The sequence below is a fragment of the Nomascus leucogenys genome, chromosome 13 (assembly GCF_006542625.1).
Source record: "Nomascus leucogenys isolate Asia chromosome 13, Asia_NLE_v1, whole genome shotgun sequence".
Taxonomy (NCBI): domain Eukaryota; kingdom Metazoa; phylum Chordata; class Mammalia; order Primates; family Hylobatidae; genus Nomascus; species Nomascus leucogenys.
The window spans coordinates 28,407,089-28,430,267 of record NC_044393.1 but is presented as its reverse complement, the minus strand read 5'-3'; the positions used below and the strand labels follow the sequence as shown (position 1 = coordinate 28,430,267).

General features: G+C 45.5%; 1 protein-coding gene and 1 pseudogene across 17 annotated transcripts in view; both read right to left on the bottom strand.

Annotated features, from left to right (window-relative positions):
• Nucleotides 1–458: 458 nt before the first annotated feature.
• LOC100581084 (RNA-binding protein 12) overlaps nt 459–23,179 on the bottom strand; it is a 39,166-nt gene continuing 16,445 nt past the window's right edge. For 12 of the 17 annotated variants that reach the window (XM_003273576.3, XM_012511778.2, XM_003273575.3 and 9 more), the window contains 15 exons: nt 7,225–7,353; nt 6,947–7,126; nt 6,741–6,815; nt 6,593–6,664; nt 6,375–6,455; nt 6,115–6,204; nt 5,922–6,008; nt 5,698–5,784; nt 5,544–5,603; nt 5,331–5,464; nt 5,171–5,225; nt 4,868–4,919; nt 1,688–1,821; nt 982–1,218; nt 459–796 (listed from right to left, as the gene is read on the bottom strand). In XM_003273576.3, the coding sequence (XP_003273624.1) occupies nt 656–796; nt 982–1,218; nt 1,688–1,821; nt 4,868–4,919; nt 5,171–5,225; nt 5,331–5,464; nt 5,544–5,603; nt 5,698–5,784; nt 5,922–6,008; nt 6,115–6,204; nt 6,375–6,455; nt 6,593–6,664; nt 6,741–6,815; nt 6,947–7,126; nt 7,225–7,353 (1,614 nt within the window). In that variant the 3' untranslated portion in view covers nt 459–655. Of the gene's footprint in view, nt 1,219–1,687; nt 1,822–4,867; nt 5,226–5,330; nt 5,465–5,543; nt 5,604–5,697; nt 5,785–5,921; nt 6,009–6,114; nt 6,205–6,374; nt 6,456–6,592; nt 6,665–6,740; nt 6,816–6,946; nt 7,127–7,224; nt 7,354–23,179 lie in introns of those variants that run through there. The other 5 variants (XR_004033102.1, XR_004033103.1, XR_004033104.1 and 2 more) reach the window with 4 other exon arrangements.
• Nucleotides 21,737–21,835, bottom strand: LOC115838070 (annotated as a pseudogene).

The following is a 23,179-nucleotide window of genomic DNA, read 5'->3' as shown; positions in this document are numbered from 1 at the left end:
CCATCCTTCTCCTTTTGCTACTTTTTATGAGGTCTGACACTTTCCATCTTTGTATTCCCAGTCCAGCTCTGCCCTGAGGGAGGGAAGGTGAAGGCTGGGTGTTTAGCTTACATTCAAACTTTGTACTTCCTTTTCTTGTGTGTGTAATGGGGTCTTGCTATGTTGCCCAGACCTGCTCTGGAACTCCTGGGCTCAAGCAGTCCTCCCACCTCAGCCTCCCAAGCTGAGGATTACAGGTACATGACACCACCCCTGGCTGTATTTTCAAAAACAGTGAGTCAGTGTCTCTAGAATGAATAGGTATCTGCCCAGAAATACTCAACTTTGAGTGGGGCTTTACACCAGAGGCATCCTTCACTTAACAACCCCTAAGTCAACAAACTGAGGTGCAGAGAGGGGATGTAAACATTGCTTAGAGCAGCCTCCCACCTAAAAACACACAGAGTGGTGGCAAAGCATTAGTCTTCACTGGTCTTTATTGAATGAGGGTTGTCAGGAGCAAAGGTTGGATCAAGAGCAGCAAAAGCAGAAACAAGTATAAAAGTATCAAAAACTACAAAGTGCTAGCACTGAGGAGAGTGAGAAGGGTTGGGTTGTGGCCCAGAGGGACCTCTGGGACACAGGATTGAGGACTTGCCACAGCCTCCAAGGGAACCTAGGCCTGGGGGGCCTGTGCAGGACCCTTGGCTGAGGGTGGAAGTGGCTTGAGCGGGGCCCAACCCTGGGCCCTGAAGTATGAGACCAGTTGTGTGGGCACTTCTGCGAGCACGGTCTGTGCCAATGCCTCCCGAGGGGCCTGCCAAGAAAAGGGAAAAGTCAGTGGTGGCCCAGAACAGCTGCCCAAAATCTGTATTTCATACCCAAGAACCCAACCATACCCCAGACTTAGAGGAAAAGGTGAGCATCCCTTGGGCCTCAACCCTACTCACATCAGGGAAAAGTGAAAGGGTAAACTCCCAGATCAAATTTGCACCCACTCACATTCTGGAACCGGCGGTAGGGTACAAACTGCACAATGTCGCGGGCAGCGGCCTGCCCAGAACGTGTATGCAGGGGTCCACCATCAGCATCCAGCTGCTCCATAGCCTCAAAGTCAGCACCACCCACACCCACAATGATCACTGACATGGGCAGGTTTGAGGCGTGCACCACAGCCTCACGTGTGGCTTCCACATCGGTCACAGCACCATCAGTCAGCAGCAACAGCACGAAGTATTGCTGGGGACAAGCCCATTCATGTCCTGAAACAGATCCTCTCCCAAACCCCTGCAAACACCCCAGCCACACATCCCCACACTCATAAGAAGTCCCTTGTTACAGGCCGGGTGCGATGGCTCACGCCTGTAATCCCAGCACTTTAGGAGGCCAAGGCAGCTGGATCACTTGAGGTCAGGAGTTTGCGACCACCTGGCCAACATGGTGAAACCCTGTCTCTACTAAAAATATAAAAACCAGCTGGGCATGGTGGCACACGCCTGTAATCCAAGCTATTAGGAAGGCTGAGGCAGGAGAATCACTTGAACCCAGGAGGTGGAGGCTGCAGTGAGCGAGATTGTGTCACTGCACTCCAGCCTGGGTGACAGAGCAAGAGTCCATCTCAAAAAAAAAAAAAAAAAAGTCCTTTGTTCCATAACCCTCAAGGAAGGCCTTGATTGCCACCACTGCCACTGCTGCCCACGACTCTCACCGAGGCAGTCCCCTGATGTGCAGCCTGGGCTGCAAACCTGGCCACATGGTTGATGATGGGTGCAAAGTTGGTGGGGCCATAGAGGCGAACTTGGGGCAGGGCTTGGCGGTAGGCATCCACAATGCCCTGGATGCCTGCAGAGGACAGCAAGAAATACCGTAAAATCCTGGACCTCTCAGGACTACACCAGTCCTGAAATCACCCCATCCCAGCCCAGGAGATCTCAGAACCTGGGTGCATTTCATTCATTCACCCTTATAAACCAGGGTACTTAACTCTCCTACACATGAGGAAACTAAGGTTCAAAGAGAGGAGGGGACTTGCCCTAAATCACAGCTTGAATTAACACCCAGATAAGAGGGATTCTCCTGGACAAATCCAGGGGAGTTTGAGCATCAGATTATAACCTATTTAATAATGATCCATTTGATACAATAAGGATCCATACTATGGATTAATTACTGGGGGAGAAGGAAAAGCTCCTAATAAATGTATAAGGAAGAATTACACAATCATTTGACAATCACAGAAATGACTGATTCAGGCAAGGATCATCAATGGATGTTAAAACTAGAGAGTATAGCCAGGCACAGTGGCATGTGCCTGTAGTCCCAGCTACTCATCAGGCTGAGGTGGGAGGACTGCTTGAGCCCAAGGGTTCAAGGCCAGCTTAGGCAACATAGTGAGACCCCCCGTCACTTAAAAAATAAAAAACTAAGGCCAGGCACGGTGGCTCACGCCTGTAATCCCAGCATTTTGGGAGGCCAAGGCAGGCGGATCACGAGGTCAGGAGATCAAGACCATCCTGGCTAACACAGTGAAACCCCGTCTCTACTAAAAATACAAAAAACAAATTAGCTGGGCGTGGTGGCGGGCGCCTGTAGTCCCAGCTACTCGGGAGGCTGAGGCAGAAGAATGGCATGAACCCAGGAGGCGGAGCTTGCAGTGAGCCAAGATCGCACCACTGCACTCCAGCCTGGGTGACAGAGCGAGATTCCGTCTCAAAAAACAAAAAATAAATAAATAAAAAAAACTAGAGGGGACAGTTGATGCGTATGTGATGGGTATTTATATAGTCTCTTCCCAAAATATACTTATTAAATAGAAAGGAGAAAATAGTACTTGTATAGTGGAGAAACCTGGTAGATCCTACCTTAACTAAGTGACCAAAGTTAACATGACTGGTAATAGGACAAATCAACATCATGTTCCTCTGAATATGATGCACTGAGAATATACAGCATCACTTTGGTGGTATTCCTGCCAAAAATGTACAATCTGAATCTAATCCTGAGGATTTATCAGGTAAACCCAAACTGAGCGACATTCTAGAAAATATCTGGCCTATACTGTTTATATAATGAAATGAGAATATCATGAAAGGCAAGAAGTCTTCCATATAAAAAGATACGTGCTAACTGAACGCAATGTGTGATCTGAGATTTTCTTTTGCTGTAAAAGACATTAGGACAATTGGCAAAATTTGAATAAATGCTATGGGTTGGATAATAGTATAGATGTTAATTTCCTGATTTTGAGGATTGGTCTGTGATAATGTAAGAAAGAGTCTTTGATTTTAGGAGATACTGAAGTACTCAGAGGTAAAAAGCCAGGTAGATAATGATGGGTACAAAGCTGGTAGGGCCACAGAGGCAAACCTGAGGCAGGGCTATTCACTACAGCATTCTCCAACACATGTATACATGTGTGTACATACATAAACACATACATTTTTAATTTTTCCCTTGAAATGTGTGAATGTGTGTGTATATGTATACATGTTTACACACACACACACACAAACATATACACACACACACACACACACACACACACATACACACTGTATACATGTATGAGAAAAGAGAAAGCAAATGTGGTAAAATGTTATGTTAGGGTAATTGGGATAAAGGTGAAGAGCCCCTGTGAACTCAGGCCCTGACCCCTGAGTTCCAAGGAACTGAGCTCCTATGACTATTCTTGCAACTTTTCTCTAAGTCTGAACTTATGTTGAAATACAAAATTAAAATTTTAAAACCCAGATCAGATCAGGTCAGGTCAGATTTTCCACTTCAGCTTGTGCCCACCTGGGGGTGCTGGGGAGTCAAAAGGTTTGGCCCAGAACAAAAGGGCTTGGTGGACTCTGGCAAAATGCACCCTGCAAGGAGGTAAACAAGGCTTCCAGTGATGCTCAAATAAGTACCTGTTAGCTTCTAGGCAAAGATAATAATGATAATATAACAGATACCATTTTTTGGAGAACACTTATTAAGTACCAGGCTTACTGCTTTACTTGTATCCTCTCCTTGAGTACTCAATTTCCTATGTTTAGTCTTCTTATGAAACCAAAGCACACAGAGATTAAGCAACCTGCCCCAAGTCATGTGGCATGATTTTTTTTTTTTTTTTTTTTTTTGAGATAGGGTCTCACTCTGTCACCTAGGCTGGAGTGTAGTGGCATGATCATGATCATGGCTCACCACAGCCTCAACCTCCTGGGCTCAGGTGATCCTCCCACCTCAGCCTCCTGAGTAGCTAGAACTACAGGCGCCTGCCACCATGCCCGGCTAATTTTTGTAATTTTAGTAAAGATGGGGTTTTGCCATGTTTCCCAGGCTAGTCTCGAATTCCTGGGCTCAAGAGATCCACCCACCTTGGCCTCGAAACTGAGTGCTAGGATTACGGGTGTGAGCCACCACTCCTGGCCTGGCATGACAATTTGATTCCAGAGGCCTAGCTCTCAAATCCACCCTCTAGGCCAGGCGCTGTGGCTCAACACCTGTAATCCCAGCACTTTGGGAGGCCAAGGCAGGTGAATCACCTGAGGTCAGGAGTTTGAGACCAGCCTGGCCAACATGGCAAAACCCCATCTCTACTAAACATACAAAAATTAGCCAGGCATGGTGGCAAGCGCCTGTAGTCCCAGCTACTTGGGAGGCTGAGGCAGAAGAATTGCTTGAACCCAGCAGGCAGAGGTTGCAAGTGAGCCAAGATCACACCACTGCACTCCAGCCTGGGTGACAGAGCAAGACTCCTTCTCAAAAAATAAATTAAAATTAAATAAAATCCACCCTCTGGACAATGAAGGCAGGTATCTGTCCCCACTCTCCCTTTTACTCGTGCAGGCTTGCCCCTCTTTGTGTGGACAGACCTGCCTCAAGGTGGATGGGGGAAACTCACCTGCACAGTAGGGGTTACTGGGGTTAAAATTCAAGGCAAATTCATGCGAGACCTAGAGACAAGAATGAAAATGAGGTTCTTTCCCCATGACCTCTGCTAAGAATGAAAAAGGACACTGGCGTGTGCCAAGATTCCTATAGGAGCTATGGAGTCCTGAGCACTTGGCTGTCTACATGCCTGCAGGAATCCATCCCTGCATCTCCTCTTAAAGCTGAGTGCCAGGTAGCAAGTAAATTTACCACATCCCCCAAAATCAGGACCCTGAAACTGAAAATAGGAGTGGCAGAAAGAGAGGAAGCTCACCTGCCAGTCAGGGGGAACCTGGGCCCCAAATCCAAATGCAGGGAACAGCTTGTCTCTGTGGGAGGACAGTGTATTGGGCAAGAGGCAGTGAGGAGACTGTAAGCCCAGAGGCTGAAGCATCTGCAGGGAGCGGGTATAGCCAAGAGAAGCAGGTACTCACGAGTCATAGTCCTGAACCACGCTGCCCACACTCCACAGTGCCATCAGATACTCATTGACCCCTGTTGGACTCAGGTAGTGTAGCGAGTCAGGTGAGGAGGGGTCTCCATTGGAGCCAGTGAAGTCCACACCCACCTGGGAGGAGGTGAGGAAGGCAGCTAAAGACCACCCTGAGCCCCAGACCTGTTCTCTTGCCCTTGGTAAAGCAACTTACAGTGAAGTTGATTTGACAGCCTCCCATCACATAGTCCAGAAAGGAGTACTCTGTTTCTACCTGCAAATGAAACCAGGGTCATGCCTGGGGTGATAGCAGTTGGTGTCATGGAGCTCAGGAATCAGAGCCTTGGTTACATGGGCTTTTGTCTCACCCGGCAAATCTTGACACGGATAGTTCCAGAGTTCTTGTAGCTTTTCTTTTTCTGCTGCTTCTCAGGGTGGATGCATTCAAACTCAGCCTGGTGAGGACAGAAAAATTAGGGTAGGAAATTCTCAGAGCATCAGTCAAGGACTCGAGCTGCCTTCTCCTTCCTCTCTCCCCCAAGCTTCAGCTATCTAGGCCCATTTCCACACCCCTGGCAGGACCAGCACTCACCGGGACTGCCTGCAGCTGGGCCAAGCTGGTGTGGAAGGTACCGATGAGATCATGTGACCCGTCACTGTCATAATCGGAGCATCGCACCTGAGGGGAAGGTGTGTGTGGACATAAACAAGTCAGGTGGCAGATGAGAGTAAGTCTCTCCCCAGGTTTTCCCCAGCGCAGTCCACTCAGGGGGCAAGCTCCTCACCTGGATGGGTGTGCTGGGGTCCCCACCACAGAAATGCTGAACGGGGACTGAGAAACGCTTCCATGTAGGGTTTAGGTTGTTCTTGATGACCTGAAGGTGGAGGCCAAGGCCTCCAGTGAGCTCTGGCATTGCCAGTGAGCAGCTGCCACACTTCTCTACCCACCTGCAGTCTCTTTCTCCCTGAATTCCAAACCTTGCTAGTCACAGGCCCCAGGAGATTCTCTCCTACCCCAACCTACCCAATCCCAGGGGTCTCATACCTCAGATCTGTACACCAGGTGCCATTTCCCATCACCCTGGCGGAAGAACTCCAGAAATGGATCCGATTTTCCCAGGAAGTCCTGCCAATGCGAGACCCCAGTTACAAGACTCAGGAACAAACAACCACTATGCCATCCCTCTGTCCACACCCCCATCCCCCATATACCATCCTTGGCCCCTTAACTCTTGGATTACCAGGGCCTACTTCCAGACACACCTTCTTATCTAGGTTTCTGGCCTCTACCTCCATGGTTACTACACGATTGTCCTTCAATTCTTGAGCTGAGACCTAGGTAGGGGAGACTACATCACCTCATGAATTCATTGATGTTAAGTCCCTCCCCAACCCTTGCTGGGTTCCTTACCGTGATGGTCCCCTGCCCAGCAGGTTTTCCAGGCTTTAGCATCAAGGGGAGAGTCAGTACCTGGCTGGACACAATCTGGGGAAAAGCAGGGAAGGGAGTTTCAGGATAACAGGCAGGGTTAGGTCCTGCTTGCCCCCTACCTCCAGGCAGGCTAGGTTGTCTCACAGACCTGCATCTGAAGCATCCTAATCCCCAGCCCTACATACCTGTCCTAGGGAACACTCAGCACCCCCTAGGAAGTCATCATCCCTCAGCTCTGGCGTCTTGTTGTCTATGTCATAGATTCCAAAGCGTAGCTTCTGGACTGTCTCAAAGTGGTATTCAAGCTGCAGAGTCTTGGAGAACTCAGGGCTTGAGCAGTTCTGCACTCGTTCAGTCCGGCCAAGCTGTGGGCAGAGGCCAGTAAGCATCACAGTCACAGCCTCCACCCCAAAACACAATCCTAGCCTCCCTCCACAACCTTAACCTCCATAATCCGCCTCACCTCAGCCCAGCTGCCCCCGCCCACATCCTGTAAAAGGACGCAGAGTGGGTCAGACTTGGAGCCGATGTCCTTGTCAATGAGATGGTCACAGGAAATGGACAGCTGAACCAGGGTCACGCAGTGGGCCATCTGAGGGAAAAGAAGCTGTGTCAAGCACCAGAGAGCCTTCTCTCCCCTTCCCCGACTGCAGGTCCCAGCTTGAGAAGGCCAGCAGGCGTCCCCCAGGCAGGGCTGAGCATACGTCCATCCCCGTGACACCCAAGGAAGAGAGGGCCTTATAGCCTTCAAATCCCTCCACCCCTAGGTGAGCTCACTGGCACAGAAGATGGCAGTTACAACCAACCCTGGTCTGAAGATACTGAAAAGGGGTACTAGCCTCCATCTACAACTGTGACCCCAAACTATCCTCACCCTAAAATTTGTCTTAATCCCAATAGGGCTGTCCAAACCCAGACTCTAATCTTGGTCTTTGCAAAGACCGATAAATCTTTCTGACCCTCTTACTGGCCACAGGTCAGACCCTAATCCAAGTTCTGATCCTAACATAACCCCAAATATAACTATGATCCAGATAATATCCTCCACAAAGTATCTTCTTCCAATGATTTCTCACTAACTCTGGGGACCTAACTCTTGTGGTGGAGTTATGATCCCCCTACTAATTCTCCTCACCTCTACTGCTAATGTCCAACTCCTATTTCCACTGCTGCTGCCCAATCTAAGCCATCACTGTTTCTCACCTGGCTTACAGCATTAGCCTCTTCAACTGGTCTCCCTTATTCTATGCCATCTCCACCTCCATTCCCCCATATCCACCCCAGCAGGCTGTCCTAAATACAGCAATCAGGGTGATCCTATTAAAACATAAGTGAGGCCGCACACAGTGGCTCATGCCTGTAATCCTGGCACTTTGGGAGGCCAAGGTGGGCAGATCACTTGAGGTCAGGAGTTTGAGACCAGCCTGGCCAACATGGTGAAACCCCGTCTCTACTAAAAAAAATACAAAAATTAGCCAGGCATGTTGGCGTGTGCCTGTAATCCTGGCTACTGAGGAGGCTGAGGCAGGACCCAGGAGGCTTGAACCCAGGAGGTGAGGTTGCAGTGAGCCGAGATCGTGCCACTGTACTCCAGCCTGGGCAACAAGAGCAAGACTCCATCTCAAAAAAAAAAAAAAAAAAAAGGCCGGGCACGGTGGCTCAAGCCTGTAATCCCAGCACTTTGGGAGGCCAAGGTGGGCAGATCACGAGGTAAAGAGATCGAGACCATCCTGGCTAACACGGTGAAACCCTGTCTCTACTAAAAATACAAAAAATTAGCCAGGTGTAGTGGCGGGCGCCTGTAGTCCCAGCTACTTGGGAGGCTGAGGCAGAAGAATGGCGTGAATCCAGGAGGCAGAGCTTGCAGTGAGCTGAGATCACGCCACTGCACTCCAGCCTGGGGGACCGAGGTTGACTCCGTCACAAAAAAAAAAAAAAAAAAGTGAGGTCATATCACGCCTCTGCCTGAACCCTCTAATATTTCCCATTTTCCACTGAGCTTAGAAAAACTCCGAACTTGGCCAGATATGGTGGCTCACTTGAGGTCAGGAGTTAGAGATCAGCCTGACCAACATGGTGAAACCCTGTCTCTACTAAAAATAAAAAAATTAGCTGGTATGGTGGTGGGCGCCTGTAATCCTAGCACTTTGGGAGGCTGAGGCAGGAAAATTGCTTGAACCTGGGAGGTGGAGGTTGCAGTAAGCCAAGATCGTGCCACTGTACTCTAGCCTGGGCAACAAAGCTAGACTCCATCTCCAAAAAGAAAAGAAAAGAAACAATCCAAACTATACCACAGCCTATAAGGTCCTGGAAGGTCCAGATTTCTTTAACCTGATCTCGTAATATCATCTCTCTTGCTCACTCCATTTCAGCCACCTGTCACTCCTCAAATAAGCCAAGTTTGTTTGTTCCTTCTTTCTTTTGTGAGACAGAGCCTCACTGTCACCCAGGCTGAAGTGCAGTGGTGAGATCTCAGCTCACCACAACCTCTGCCCCTTGGGTTCAAGCAATCCCTCCCACCTCAGCCTCCCAAGTAGCTGGGACTACAGGTGTGCACCACCACGTCCAGCTAATTTTTTTTTTTTTTTTTTTTTTTGTAGAGACAGGGTCTCACTACGTTGCTCAGGCTGCTGGGCAACTCCTCGGATCAAGCAATCCACCCACCTCAGCCTCCGAAAGTCCTGGCATGATAGTGTGTGCCACCACACCCAGCCAGCCAGGTTTGTTTCTACCCCAAACACTTTGCAGTACCTGGAATGTGTTCTTTCTCTACATTATATATACCCACATGGCTCACTGCTCCCTTTCCCCACAAGTCTTTACTCAAAATAATCTTCCCTGTTATATGTGAGTGTGTGTGTGTGTGTATATATATATATAAAGGCTCCCTTTAAGCCCCTCTAAAATTTCAACCCCACTGCCCCGGCATTGCATACCCCTTTTCTGCTTTTTCTCAATGTCTAACATTATATACATGTATATACTGTTTCCCCCACTAGAATATAAACTCTGTGAGAAAGGAATATTTAGCTGTTCTGTTTATTGCTCTATCCCAAGCACCTAGACAATACGTATTTGCAGAATGAAATCTGAAAGTTCATCTCCAGCCCCAGCTCCCTGCCCAGCCAGCTCCAAACTAACTGATGTCTTGCCCTTGTAATCAGGCAGCACCAAGCTTCTCTGATTCACCCCTTCCCTCTGCTGGAAACATTATTTTCTTGCATGGATCACGACAACACCTGGGTATTCCGTCCTCCTGCAGCCACCATAACAATCACCCTCAGACCTCTTGTTATCCCTGTGTCCCCCTTGGCCCATATACCTGAAGACCACTCTACCAGCAGTGCACACGAGGTCAGATCTTTCACTGAGCTTCACTCAGCATTCCAGGTTTCCCAGAGCTATACCCTGAGATGCCTCCAGCGTCAGCCCTCCCCTATACTGATCCTCAGTCAATCGCTCCTCCCTCGCAGCCCACAGCACCCCATCTTGGTCCCTCATAGTCTCCATCTGGAATGCTGTTATCAAGGTTGGAATGCTTCAGAGTTCAACTTCCTTCACATACTGCCCCTCCACAGCACCCTGGCCCCTGCATGAACACTCCCAGTGATAGAAAACCCAGTTTTACAATTCAATCATCAGAAAGTCTAGGTCCATATAAATCCTACCCAAACTGACCTAACTGTGTGGAATTCTTACTTCTACCTGGTAGTTCTTCCCCAGCCTAGGGCTCCATGGGAAGGCCCTACCCTATCTCCCTATGAGAACTCTTCTGATACCTGGAAGCTGTGAACAGTCCCAGCTGAAATCTGGAGAAACAGCCCCAGTTCTTTTGACTGTTGCCCCTAGAATGTGGCCTGCAGACTTCTGACCATCCTGATCACTCCCTTGGAGGTTCCCCAAGGACAGACCCAGAGCAGAATACATGCTCCCTCAAGGGATCAGGATCACAGCTTCCTCCAAGTCACAATCTGAACTCCATGCATGTCACCTCACATGCTCTCCAAGGCAGTGTTTACACAGTACAGAGACAAATAAAAAAGAATGCTCATTTCACTAATGCTGGGAATAGCGAAAAATCTAAGGCAGCTTAAAGGTCTGTCAACTAAATATGATACATCTGAACAACGGCATGCTGAAGAGTGGCTAAAAAACAAGCCAGAACTATATTATATTGGTATCCTATGAAAAAATAAAAAATAGGCCAGACGCAGTGGCTCACTGTTGTAATCCCAGCACTTTGGGAGGCCGAGGTAGGCGGATCGCTTGAGGTCAGTTCAAGACCAGCGTGGCCAACACGGTGAAACCCAGTCTCTACCAAAAATACAAAAATCAGCTGTGTGTGGTGGTGCACACCTGTAGTCCCAGCTACTCGGGAGCCAGGAGAATCACTTGAACCTGGGAGTTGGAGGCTGCAGTGAGCCAAGATCACCGCACTGTACAGGAGACTCCATCTCAAATAATAATAATAAGAAGAGTATGACCATTTTTTACTTCAATTGTAAACTTCCATTTTAAATTTCAATTGTAGGTGTATCTTTATAATAGATTTGAATACAAACATAAAATAAATAAATACACACACAGAAAAATGGAAGATACACCAAATGTTTTAGGTAGCTCAGAGTGGAAGATGAGAATTTTGTGAACTCCATACTTCTGATTGTTTCAATATTTTATACTGTTTTGTATTTTTTAAAAGGCCTCATATGAAATAAAAAACAAAAACAAAACAGGCAAAATAAGTAAAAAGGCCTCATTAGCTTTCCCCCCCAATCCACACCTCAAATCTTCTTGACTGTTCATTCTAAGCCCAAAGCCTCCACTTCCAGTTCAACAGCTCCTACCTAACTTCAGGCCTTATTAGTCTCTTGTGTCCTGCTTGGTTTCTGTCCTAGCACTGCCCCACCTGGTCATCCCAGATGCCAGCTTCCAGTCTCTATCCTAAGTAAAAGCCCCATATAGCTGCCTTTAGGTTCAGAGTCAAACTCCCTAGCAAAGCTACCTTGCTGCACAACTCCAAAGGACATACCTACATAGAATTTGGTAGTTGTGCAATTTGGTAACCCTGCATCCCTAGATCAACCTTCAAAGCCCTTCCCAGTTTGCCATCAGCTCTACCTCCTGCCGCTCACTCACCCACCCACCCAACTAGTCATCCTAAGTTATTTCTGGTTCATCTAACACACATGCCTGAGTTTCCTGCCTAGCAAATGTCCTGTCATCCATGGTTCTAATATGACATTATTCCTTTATGAACCCTTGCCTGTTTTCCCCAAGAAGGATTTTCTTGTCTCTGCTCTGGATGACTGCGATGTTTCCTCATCAGTGTTTCTGCGGCCACACACACACATTTCTGGGTTTATTAGCCAAACAGAAACCTGATTATGTCATTTCTCCACTGAAAACTCTGGAATGCCTTTCTAAAACACTTAAGATAAAACTTAAAGTTCTTACCATGGTCTTCAAGGCCCTGCAAGACCTTACCCTTGCCTAACCACTCAACTGATCTAGCCACTCAACTATCCTCCAGCCAGGTTGGCCTTTCTGATCCACATATACCTAACACCAACCTTATTTACCACCTCAGGGCTTTTGCACTCTGTCTCCCTCCTTATACACTCCAGAAAATAAGCTATACTAGAGTAGGAACTCTGGCTAGCTCCAGGACCCACAGCAGTATCTATCTATCCTACAGTAGATACTCATCAGTAAGTATTTAGTGACTGACTTAACATTGAAGCCACACCATAATTTTTACTTTTGTCTGTCTACCCTGTAAACTATGGGGTCCTTGAACTAGGGCTGGATATTATCTCTGTATCACTAGTATTAGTACTTAGTATATAGCTGGTACTAATAACCATTTGCTGAACAAATGGTGAATGTGCTTTTGCTCAAGTCACACTTCAGGCCTTGAAGTGATGTGTAACAGTAATCTCCCCTATCCTAAACTTGTACAGTTCAACTTTAAAATTTAAATGCAGGACTCCTACCATTCAATATTAAATGATAGTCAATTAAAATGGGCAAAAGAGTTGATCAGGCACTTCATAAAGGAAAATATGTGAATCAGAAATAAGCAAAGTGATCCACAGCATTAGTTATCAGGGAAATGAAAAATAAAACAATGAGATACTGTTACATACCCACCACAATGGCTAAAAGTATAATTAAAAAGACCACCACCACCAAATGCTGGCAAGGATATAGAACTCTCATATATTGTCAGTGAAAGCATTAAATGTACCACTTTAGAAAGCAGTCTGGCAGCTTATCAAAAAACCTAACATACACCTAGCCCAAGAGCGATTCCACTGCTATGTTATTAGCCAAAAGAAATGGAAACATTATGTCCACAAAGATTTGTATAAGAATGTTCACAGCAGCTTTATTCACAATAGCCAAAAACTTGAAACAGCCCAGGTATTCATCAATATGAGAACAAATTGTGATGTTTATAGAAAACTATTCAGCAACAAAAAAATCTATTAGTATCTGTAACATGAATAAAAATGAAGAATAAACAGATCCCATTTATGAAGTTTCAGAACAGGCAAAACAAATCTGTGATGTAAATATTCAGAACACTGGTTGTCCTCCCTTCTCCCCCAGGGGAAGGGCAGGTATTAACTGAACAGAGGCAGAGAGCTCCCAGTGGGAAGGGAAACGTTCTTAGCATTCTAAGAATGTGGGTCACAGGAGTGTGTGCATTTGCCACTTCCATCTAAAGGAACTCTGAGTGTACACATCTGATTGTAAAATTTTACCAACAAAAAACACAAAAACCCAACAACCCATAAACAAATGTTGCACTAAAGTTAAGGCATGTTGAAATGTTTAGAAGTGTACTGATGCCTGCAACTTTTTTGAAATCCACCAAAAAATAAAAGGAGTTGTTGAAGAAATGTGATAAAACAAGATTTTAAGTTGTAGGATCTGAAATGGTGGATATATGGGTATAATTTTTTTCAACTTTGCTACATGTTGAAAATTTTCATAATAAAATGTTGGGGAAACTATTTTTTTTTGAGACAGTCTCACTTTGTTGCCCAGGCTGTAGTGCAATGGCACCATCTCGGCTCACTGTAACCTCCGCCTCCTGGGTTCCAGCGATTCTCCCACTACAGCCTCCAGAGTAGCTGGGATTACAGGCACCTGCCATCAAGCCCGATTAATTTTCATATTTTTGTACAGACAGGGTTTCACCATGTTGGCCAGGCTGGTATTGAACTCCTGACCTGAGGTGATCCGCCCGCCTTGGCCTCCCAAAGTGCTGGGATTACAGGCATGAGCCACCGCACCCAGCTAGGGAAATTTTTAATTGGAGAACTACAGGTCCTCCCCCTGGTAAGAGATTGTTGTGAATGACAAAAGCATTAGCAGTCATTATTTGGGTGGTAAGATTACAGGCAACAATTGGAGCTGCTGTCTTCTCACTCCATGACTTCTCAAATGTCCCCAAAAGAGATGCCCTTGGTCTGGGCCAAACACATGTAGCGGGGTACGATTATCTTCCTGTGTAGGCCTCAATTTCTGGTGGACTATTCCTTCCTAATCATTATCATTACACCACTTTTCCTGGACTACATCCTTTTTCAGTTTTTTGAACCCAGAATCAAACCCCAGCCATACTGTTGTGGGCTCATGTGTGCCTCAGGAGCATAAGGGGCTGAACTCTCACTGATGTGATGCCCCCTAAGGTGGCCTGGCTTCCATTCTGAGGTCAGAGCTTCCTGTGCAAGCAGTTTTGTTCACAGATTTGTCTCCTTTTCTTTCTCATTGGAATCACAACTCTTTATAAACAAATCTTTTCCATCTGTAGTTTTCTATCCTTTGAGCAACATTTCCTTTAAATGATCTATAAACCATGGTATTATTAATCTCTTCCAAAACATGTTTAATCTCCTTTGAAATCTACCTCTAAGCCTGTCTCTGCTTAGAAATCTGTGATTAAAACTGTTCATGTTACTCTTCTGTCCTACATCTCTTGAACACTACCTACTTTAAACCAGACTCATGCATTTTTCATATACTGCCATTATAATTAACCCCATGGACTTTCAACCTCCTTTTTAGGACCAAAATCTTCCAGAACTGTATTAAATATCACATTTGAGTCAATAAAAAAAAATTTTATCATTGATTTTTGTGATATTGGTGCAGTCTTTCATCACTGAGCACATCTTGGCTCGATGTCTCTAATAGTCTAACTGGTTTTACCATTTCCACTCTCAGTCCCCTCCAATCTGTTATGTTGAAGTCACAGATATTCCCTGACTCTAATCCAACAAAACCCCAATTCTTATAATCCTATCAAAATGTGTAACTTGCTTATTATGTATTTCTCCTCTTGGACTGTAACTTCAACAAGCAGAGGGACCAGATTAGTCTTGCTTCTGTGCCAGTGCCTGGAACATAGCAGATGCTCTATTGGTATGTTAAATTTATGATGCTAGGAAAGGAGTGATACTCAAGGATCCTCAGAAATGACCCAAATCTAGCTCTGACCTGCTGCTGAGCCAGCGAGAGAAGTAGGCTTTCTAGGAATATCCAACACAAAACACCAGTTTATCATCTCTGTTATGTCCCCACCCCCCTGACCCTTCCATTTGGGGCTAGTCAGGTGTTGTGAATGGAACAGCTGAGTCTACAGCTCCAACATTTTTCTGCCTCTGCTTTCTACCACTTGGGAGTCACCCTTTATAGTTTGTTTTCTTCTGGTTACTCCCTCTGCCAACCTCAATGTGCCCTAGCAGGGCACATTCTCTCACTGTCCCTTAAGAAAGGCATACTCATTCCCATTTTTACAACTTAAAAGTCACAATGTATCAGAAATATAAAAGAATTGAGTGGCCATCTAATTCAAGTCCCTCAATCCAAGGCATAGAGGGAAGATGTGGTTTGGCTAAGGCCACATATATGGATAAGTGAAATGAAGACTAGAACTCAGATATTCTGATTCCTACCTAATCTCGAACCTTGGACTGTTGTTAGACTTTTCTTTGAAAAGCTTCCCTTTTTATATTCAATTGCAATCTGATGCAGTGGGCAAGAGTGTGGGTTCTGCACTGAAGTGACCAGGCTCCAAATACTGGCCTTATTCCTTCCTAGCCACAATAATGACATAATACAACACTAAATTGATGTCATATCTATATAACTTGGGTGAATACTTAATCTCACTAAACTTCAGTTTCCTCAGGTGTAAAGTGGGGGATAGTATCTATTTCTGAAGATTAATATAAATGACGTATGCATGGTGCTTAGTACAGAGTCTGGAACTGCTGTGACCACGTGTTAGCTATTATCATTATCCTTCAAGCCTAGCTTACATATGCTCCCCTTTCATGATCTTTCTAGCACTCAACTTCTCACTCTGGACCACTATATTCAATTCATGCCACACGACTGTATTCTGTCGATGTTTCTCCAGCTTCTTGCCTGTCAATTAAATGACAAAGTTCTTCAGAATAAACAGTTTCAGCATCTCCTGCCACACAGCATATACCTGAGCACATAATGAGAATTCAAATACTTGAGGGAAGTCTGCAGCAGTGTGCTGGCGCAAGCTTGTATGGCTTGCGAGAGCCAACTGTTACATATTAGAAATTGTGTAAGTAGGTGGCCTTGATTAAGTTTAAAACTATAGAAATTGGGCAACTGCAAAAAGTCATGGCTTCCTTCACCCTGCCAGCCAGTTTACCAGCATACTACTGTCGATAGGGAATCCCATTCTCTGCTACAAGGGAGTAACTTGCCCTTCATTTTCTATGGCCGCCCTTCCCTTGCCTTGGGAGGTTCTAATTTTCCTATTCATAACCAAGAACAGATTTCTCCTGGGTCCAGTGGGATCTATTTCAGTGCCAAATGAGCTGAAATTCATTCATCAGTCCTTAACACTTCCCTCTTCCACTTCCAAAGTCCTAACCCGGAAAGGCACCAGCCTCCAATTCCCAATTCCTTATCCACCCCAGGTAATGACCAGAAGTTGCACAGAGGCTGCAAGAAGGTGGCATAGAGGGCTGAAGGTCTGGGTGGCAGGATCACTCCTTTAATAAACCAATGTCATGCTCACACTCCTGTTGCCTACCTTGGCATGCTGGATCAGCTCACAGATGCAGGATCAAGTCTTGAAAGCCAATCAGAAAAGCCTCCATAGGCTTACAAAGGACCACCCATGGAACACTGTTTCCCGTAAGACTGAAAAGACAAACTACACCGACCACGACCACTCTTCTTTTTCCTTTTTGGCCTCATCAAAGGACATGGAGAAGTTAGACACGTTTTCTTATCCCTACTTCTCTAACTCGAGGATTCTCCAAATTTACATCAGCAGCTCTAAGGATATTCCTCATAGGTCACAAACTTAACCAAAAATGAAAATCCTTTCTATAAAACTACACATTCCTTATTCATACATATGACTAAGGGCTACTGAATGGTACCCATAAACTGAAATTTTCAACAATAAATTTGGCTTAGATCTATATACTACTAAGGAGTCAGGCTGACACAAAGTATTTGGCAACACTACAAAGCTTAACATATGCACACAAAAACTAAAAGGTGGGAAAATATGAGAAAGAAGATGGCCACAAGGTTTCCCACTTTGCTGTACTGGGTGAAGGTCAAAAACAAAAAACCGGAAGCCACTAATCTAACTCCAACATCCCCAAAGGCTTATCCAAAAGTTGAACAAATCTAACCACTGTACAACTAACTCTTCAAAAAGAACCTAACTTGAGGACAAAACTGGATATGGAGAAGGAAGCAAACTGAGGAGGACTACATGGTCTTCAAATGCAGGATAGGGAAGTGAGGACGATCGGGCTGCGGCGTCTGTCACCCCATTGATCACCAGGGTTGATTTGGCTAATCTGGCTGGCTAGGTGGGTGTCCCCTTCCTCCCTCACCGCTCCACGTGCATCCGTCCCGAAGCTGCATGCTCGAGCGAAGAGGACCATCCCTGAGAGAGGAGGACTGGTCTTCGGTCAAGGATATACGAGTGCTCCCCTGCTAGAACCTGCAAACAGGCTCTCAAAAGCAGGATAGGACTGTAGTGGAGTGGGTGTTTTTCTCTGCCCAGAGACTCTGAACACACTAAGTCTTCATGTGAGCACTTCAAAATAAGCTCAGGCTGGGTGCAGTGGCTCACACCTGTAATCCCAGCACTTTGGGAGGCTGGATCACCTGAGGTCATGAGTTCAAGACCAGCCTGGCCAACATGGTGAAACCCTGTCTCTACTAAAAATACAAAAATTAGCCAGGTGTGGTGGTGCACACCTGTAATCCCAGCTACTTGGCAGGCTGAGGCAGGAGAATTGCTTGAACCCAGGAGGTGGAGCTGAGATAACGCCACTGCACTGCAGCCTAAGCAACAGAGTGAGACTCTGTCGCGAAAACAAAAAAACAACAAAATAAGTTCAGGTCCCCCTCTGCAATCATAAGCTTCACTGTGGAGGCCAAGAAGCCTTACCAATAGGTAAGGGCCCTCCACACTATAGTTGGAGTTGGCAAACTGAAAAGGCTCCTTCCCCAGCAGCTCAGAATCCATGACAGAAGACTGCTGCCAGTGGCCTCCCACTTTCCTTAAAAGTCAGGGAGGGGCTGGGGATAGTTGAGGGAGGGTTTCTACCTGTGGAGTCATACAGGCATCCATGATTAAAACATCTTTGTTTTCCTTACTATTAATTATTTTTCTCTGCCTGGATTACCCCACCTGTAAAGTAGGAATAATAATGTTAACTTTACAGGGTTATTTGTGAGGATTACATGGGGACAGTCGTGGAAAGTATCCCCTGCCCGGCACAGAGTAAGTACTCAGTGTCAACTGTCCCTTTAGGTGCTCACAAACAGGGAAGTGCATCTTTGGGTCCTTCTGCAGTATCATTAACTCCTTCTTGGTTAATTGGACCAAGGAGGAGTGGATCCAGGAGGAGGTAGCCTCTGGTCTACCTGCTCCAGGATATAACTAGCAGGACAGGGACAGCCTCCAAAAGGAGAGATGAAGACTCTTCCCCTTTGAATTTCTCAAGCTGCAGTGTGGCATCACTACCACACTAGGGAAACCAGGAGAGCAGTACCCAGATCAAAATTTGGAGCTCCATTCCTGGTCACTTTAGTTTAAGGTCCAAACTCAGTACAGATTTCCAGAAACCGAATGGCTAGGTTCATACAATCACAGAAGCTTAAAACTGGACACAAGCTTATCTAATTTAATCCCATATTGTAAAAGAAACATTGAGGCCAGAGGGAAATAATCTGTCCTAAGTCACATAACTGATGGAACCACGAACCGATTCCGAGAATGTTATTTCTATATCCAACCATTTTAGCAACAGTTCACATTTTGTAATTCACCCCAATCTGAAATCTACCCTGCCACTACAAGAGCAGTGAGACTCATATGGTCTCCCCTCATGATCTATGCTAATGTTAGCCTTGCACAAAGATGGAATATAATTCTATTTGTCTGACTGCTGGGGCAGGAAGGTAGGAAATCCTGGACTCCACATTTACAAGACTTGATCAAAGGAATAAATTTTAAGTAGCAAGCATGCACAGTGCAAATAAGGTAGAACTCACCTCTAAAAAATGTGATCTGTATCAACATTTTCAAAGGACATTTATAGGGTAGTCAATTCTGCCCCCATCCCTCCCGGCTGAAATCTACATTCTTTTAATGTCTATCACCTGTGGGGTGTCTGAGACAACAGTACTATCCCGCCTTCCTGATGATCTCCAGGACTGAGGCATCACCAAATACCTGTGCATCTACAGTGTGCACAAAAGCAGTGTATATCTCCTACAGTACAAAAGGAGATGAGTAAATGAACAAAAGCAGACCAGAGCTCTTGGAAAACAAACCTACCTATTGTTCATAATGCAAGCCCCTTACCCTTCACTGGAATAAATTCATTTGGGACACTGGGGAGAGTTTAAGATGGGTCTTCAGAATTTACATGTTAGGGAAGCCAAGAAAGCAAAGGAATATTTCAACAACAGGAAACTACACTACGACAAAGACTAGTTTACACTTTTTCCTGTCTAACCATGACTTAGCAAATGGCCAGGAAAGCCACTACCTGGTTCCCGTGGTATAGGAATGTACCTAGTATAAGCACAACCAAGCACTTAGTTGTGACTTAAAACCCTAAACTGTTGAAGAACAGGTACCTTATTTTGCTTTTCCACGAAAGTATAAGTGCTGGGTGCACAACACTGCAAAAATCTGTTAGTATGAGATACAGCTATGGCTAAGCTGTACATTCATGTGAAGTTGTCTTAAAAGCTTGAAGGTGACAGGTGTTTCCAATTCCAATCTGTCAATTCAATGGTCATAGATGTAAAGCAGCTCATCTACATCAGTAATTAGTAGTTGTATTAATGTCCATCACTTCAGTCAGAGTTACAGCACAGGGACCCTACTGGTCCCACAGGCCAAACCACAGAAGGGAGTTATGTATAAAGGCTGGGCCACTCTCCAGCCCCCACTGCAATCTAATGTGTGGAGTATAGTGGAGCGTGGCATTAACAAACTTCTAAGTGGGATCAAAGAAAAATCCAGGCAATCAGAGGCACTGGTACCAGTTGGTGTAATTTAAAACCTTTTAAGAAACTGAGACCAGGCATTGTGGCTCACACCTGTAATCCCAGCACTTTTGAGAGGCCAAGGCGGGAGCACTGCTTGAGCCCCAGAGTTCAAGACCGGCCTGAGCCACATAGTGAAACTACCCCTCCACTCCACCACCCCCCCTCCCCCGGCAATTACCTCGTCTCTACAAAAAAAAAAAAAACAACAAAAACTAGCTACTTAGGAGGCTGAAGCAGGATTGCTTGAGCCCAGGACGTCGAGGTTACAGTGAGCTGACTGTACTACACTCCAGCCTGGGCAGCAGAGCAAGACCGTCTCAAAAAAAAAAAAAAGAAGAAACAACAAAAATAAACTATTTAACCTTCTTAAATCATTCCCACTGTGTGACTTGTGGTAGCACAATGTGGTTGTTATCATTTGATATGAAGCACAAACTCTAAGTGACAAGGCTTTTTTTTTTTTGAGACAGGGTCTCGCTATGTTACTCACGCTAGTCTCAATTCCTGGGCTCAAGTGATCCTCCCACCTCGGCCTCCCAAAGTGCTGGGATTACAGGTGTGACCCACCACACCCAGCCTGACAAGTCTTATCCACTAATCAAAAGCTATGAATGAACTACTCCCACCCATTAGGAGGCTGAGGCTAGAGACAGCAGTGAAGGGGCTTCAGTCTGAGAGTTTTAAGTCCTGGTTACGAGCAGATTTACTATATAAGCAAGCAAAGGGAGGAAATGAACAGCAGCAGAATGGAGGGAATGAACCATCAAGTAGCCCATTTGAATACAGTACAGCACATTCCTAAAATGAGTTAAATTCACTCAACGCCTTTGACTGTTCATACTGAATTATGTTCTCTTGCTGGTCATTGCTCCATAACAAAATAGTCATCTCCTCCTACCATGAAATGGCAAGCCATTAATTAAGCAAAATGACTTGAAACTAGTAAGTTACTAAGGTCAATATCCAGATGTCTGGAACAACTGGGGAGCCAATTCCAATGCTCAGCTGTGCTATTTACCACTTCTCATGACATTTGCTGAGTCTCTATGCGCTAACCTTTAACATTTTAATTAAAAAAAAATAGAACCGGGCGTGGTGGCTCACGCCTATAATCCCAGCGCTTTGGAAGGCTGAGGTGGGTGGATCACCTGAGGTCAGGAGTTTGAGACCAGCCTGGCCAACATGGTGAAACCCCGTCTCTACTAAAAATACAAAAAAATTAGCTGGGCGCGGTGGCAGGTGCCCACAATCCCAGCTACTCAGGAGGCTGAGGCAGGAGAATCGCTTGAACCCGGGAGGTGGAGGTTGCAGTGAGCTGAGATTGTGCCATCGCGCTCCAGCCTGGGGGACAAGCGTGAGACTTTGTCTCAAAAAAAAAAAAAAAAAAAGAGCGCTTCACAAATTGCGTGTCATCCTTGTGCAGGGGCCATGCTAATCTTCTCTGTTTAATTTTTAATATGTGCTGCTGAAGCAAGCACACCTTAAACATTTTCACTGGAAAGAGGTCCGTGGGGCTAGTGACAGAATTCAAGGGATTTGGTTGTGATTTTTCCCAGCACTCTTTCCTGCCCTTAGACTTTTAGAGTGCTGCCCTTCTGTCCCTGGGTCTGAAATGTTTATGTCAGGTGGCTTTTTTCTCCTTCTGGACTCCAGCGATAGAGCAGCATGTAGAGGAGCATGCCACCGTGGCTGCTCACTGCTAGTTACGTTGATCCAGAAAAGGAGTCATACTCTAGGATGCTTTTGAGACTCTAACACAAAGCAGCCAAAGCACCAAGAATAAACCCAAGAACAGCATGGTAAAGAATTACCATTTACCAGCTGGGCACGGTGGCTCACGCCTGTAATCCCAGCACTTTGGGAGGCTGAGGTGGGCATATCACGAGATCAGGAGGTGGGGACCATGCTGGCCAACATGGCAAAACCCCGTCTCTACTAAAAATACAAAAAACAAAAAAATTAGCTGGGCATGGTGGCGCGCACCTGTAGTCTCAGCTACTGAGAGGCTGAGGCAGAAGAATCACTTGAACCCGGGAGGTGGAGGTTGCAGTGGGCTGAGATCGCACCACTGCACTCCAGCCTGGGAGACAGATAGAGACTCCGTCTCAAAAAAAAAAAAAAAAAAGAATTACCATTTACCTGAGCAGGAGATGAACTTGCTTATGTTGTTGAATAGAGAGGGGTTTTCCCAGAAAAGTCACTATAACATCAGAGAATTGTGCTACTACCAGAGTACACTCTTTCCAGAACATTTCACGAGTCAAAATGATCAGATTCTATACTAAAAAGATGAGACTGAAATAAAGCTATTTTTAATAAAAAAAGGAAAGCCGTAAGTTTAGATTCTACCATACCCCGTAAAAGCTCTACTTTTGGGAGATTAGTGATGATGCACATAGTTGATAAACTATTTCTTGCTGTAAAACACTGGAAAGCAGGTAACAATGAATTACATAACTGATCTCTCCTGAACAAGAAAAGGAGACATATTATCACACAGTCCACCCCTTTCAGATGGTAAAAGCCATTCTGGATATCTGTAGGCAGCTGATTTCACTCAGTGATTTGTCCACTGCTTAGTCAAATCCTGATTATTTAATAATGGCTCAGCTACTACCTGGAATTATGTATGTCTAGACCCCTCTAAAACACACTGGGTATCCAAATTCTAATACAAGCTAAACTCTTTCAAGATAAAGTTTTCAACATTTAAGGGCTTTGTTTGCCAACACATCATACACATAAAATTCTGAAAAGCTGGATACTATGGACTTGAACTAGAATCAAGTTTCCTCCCTGCTGTTCCAAGTATCCTCTTCTCT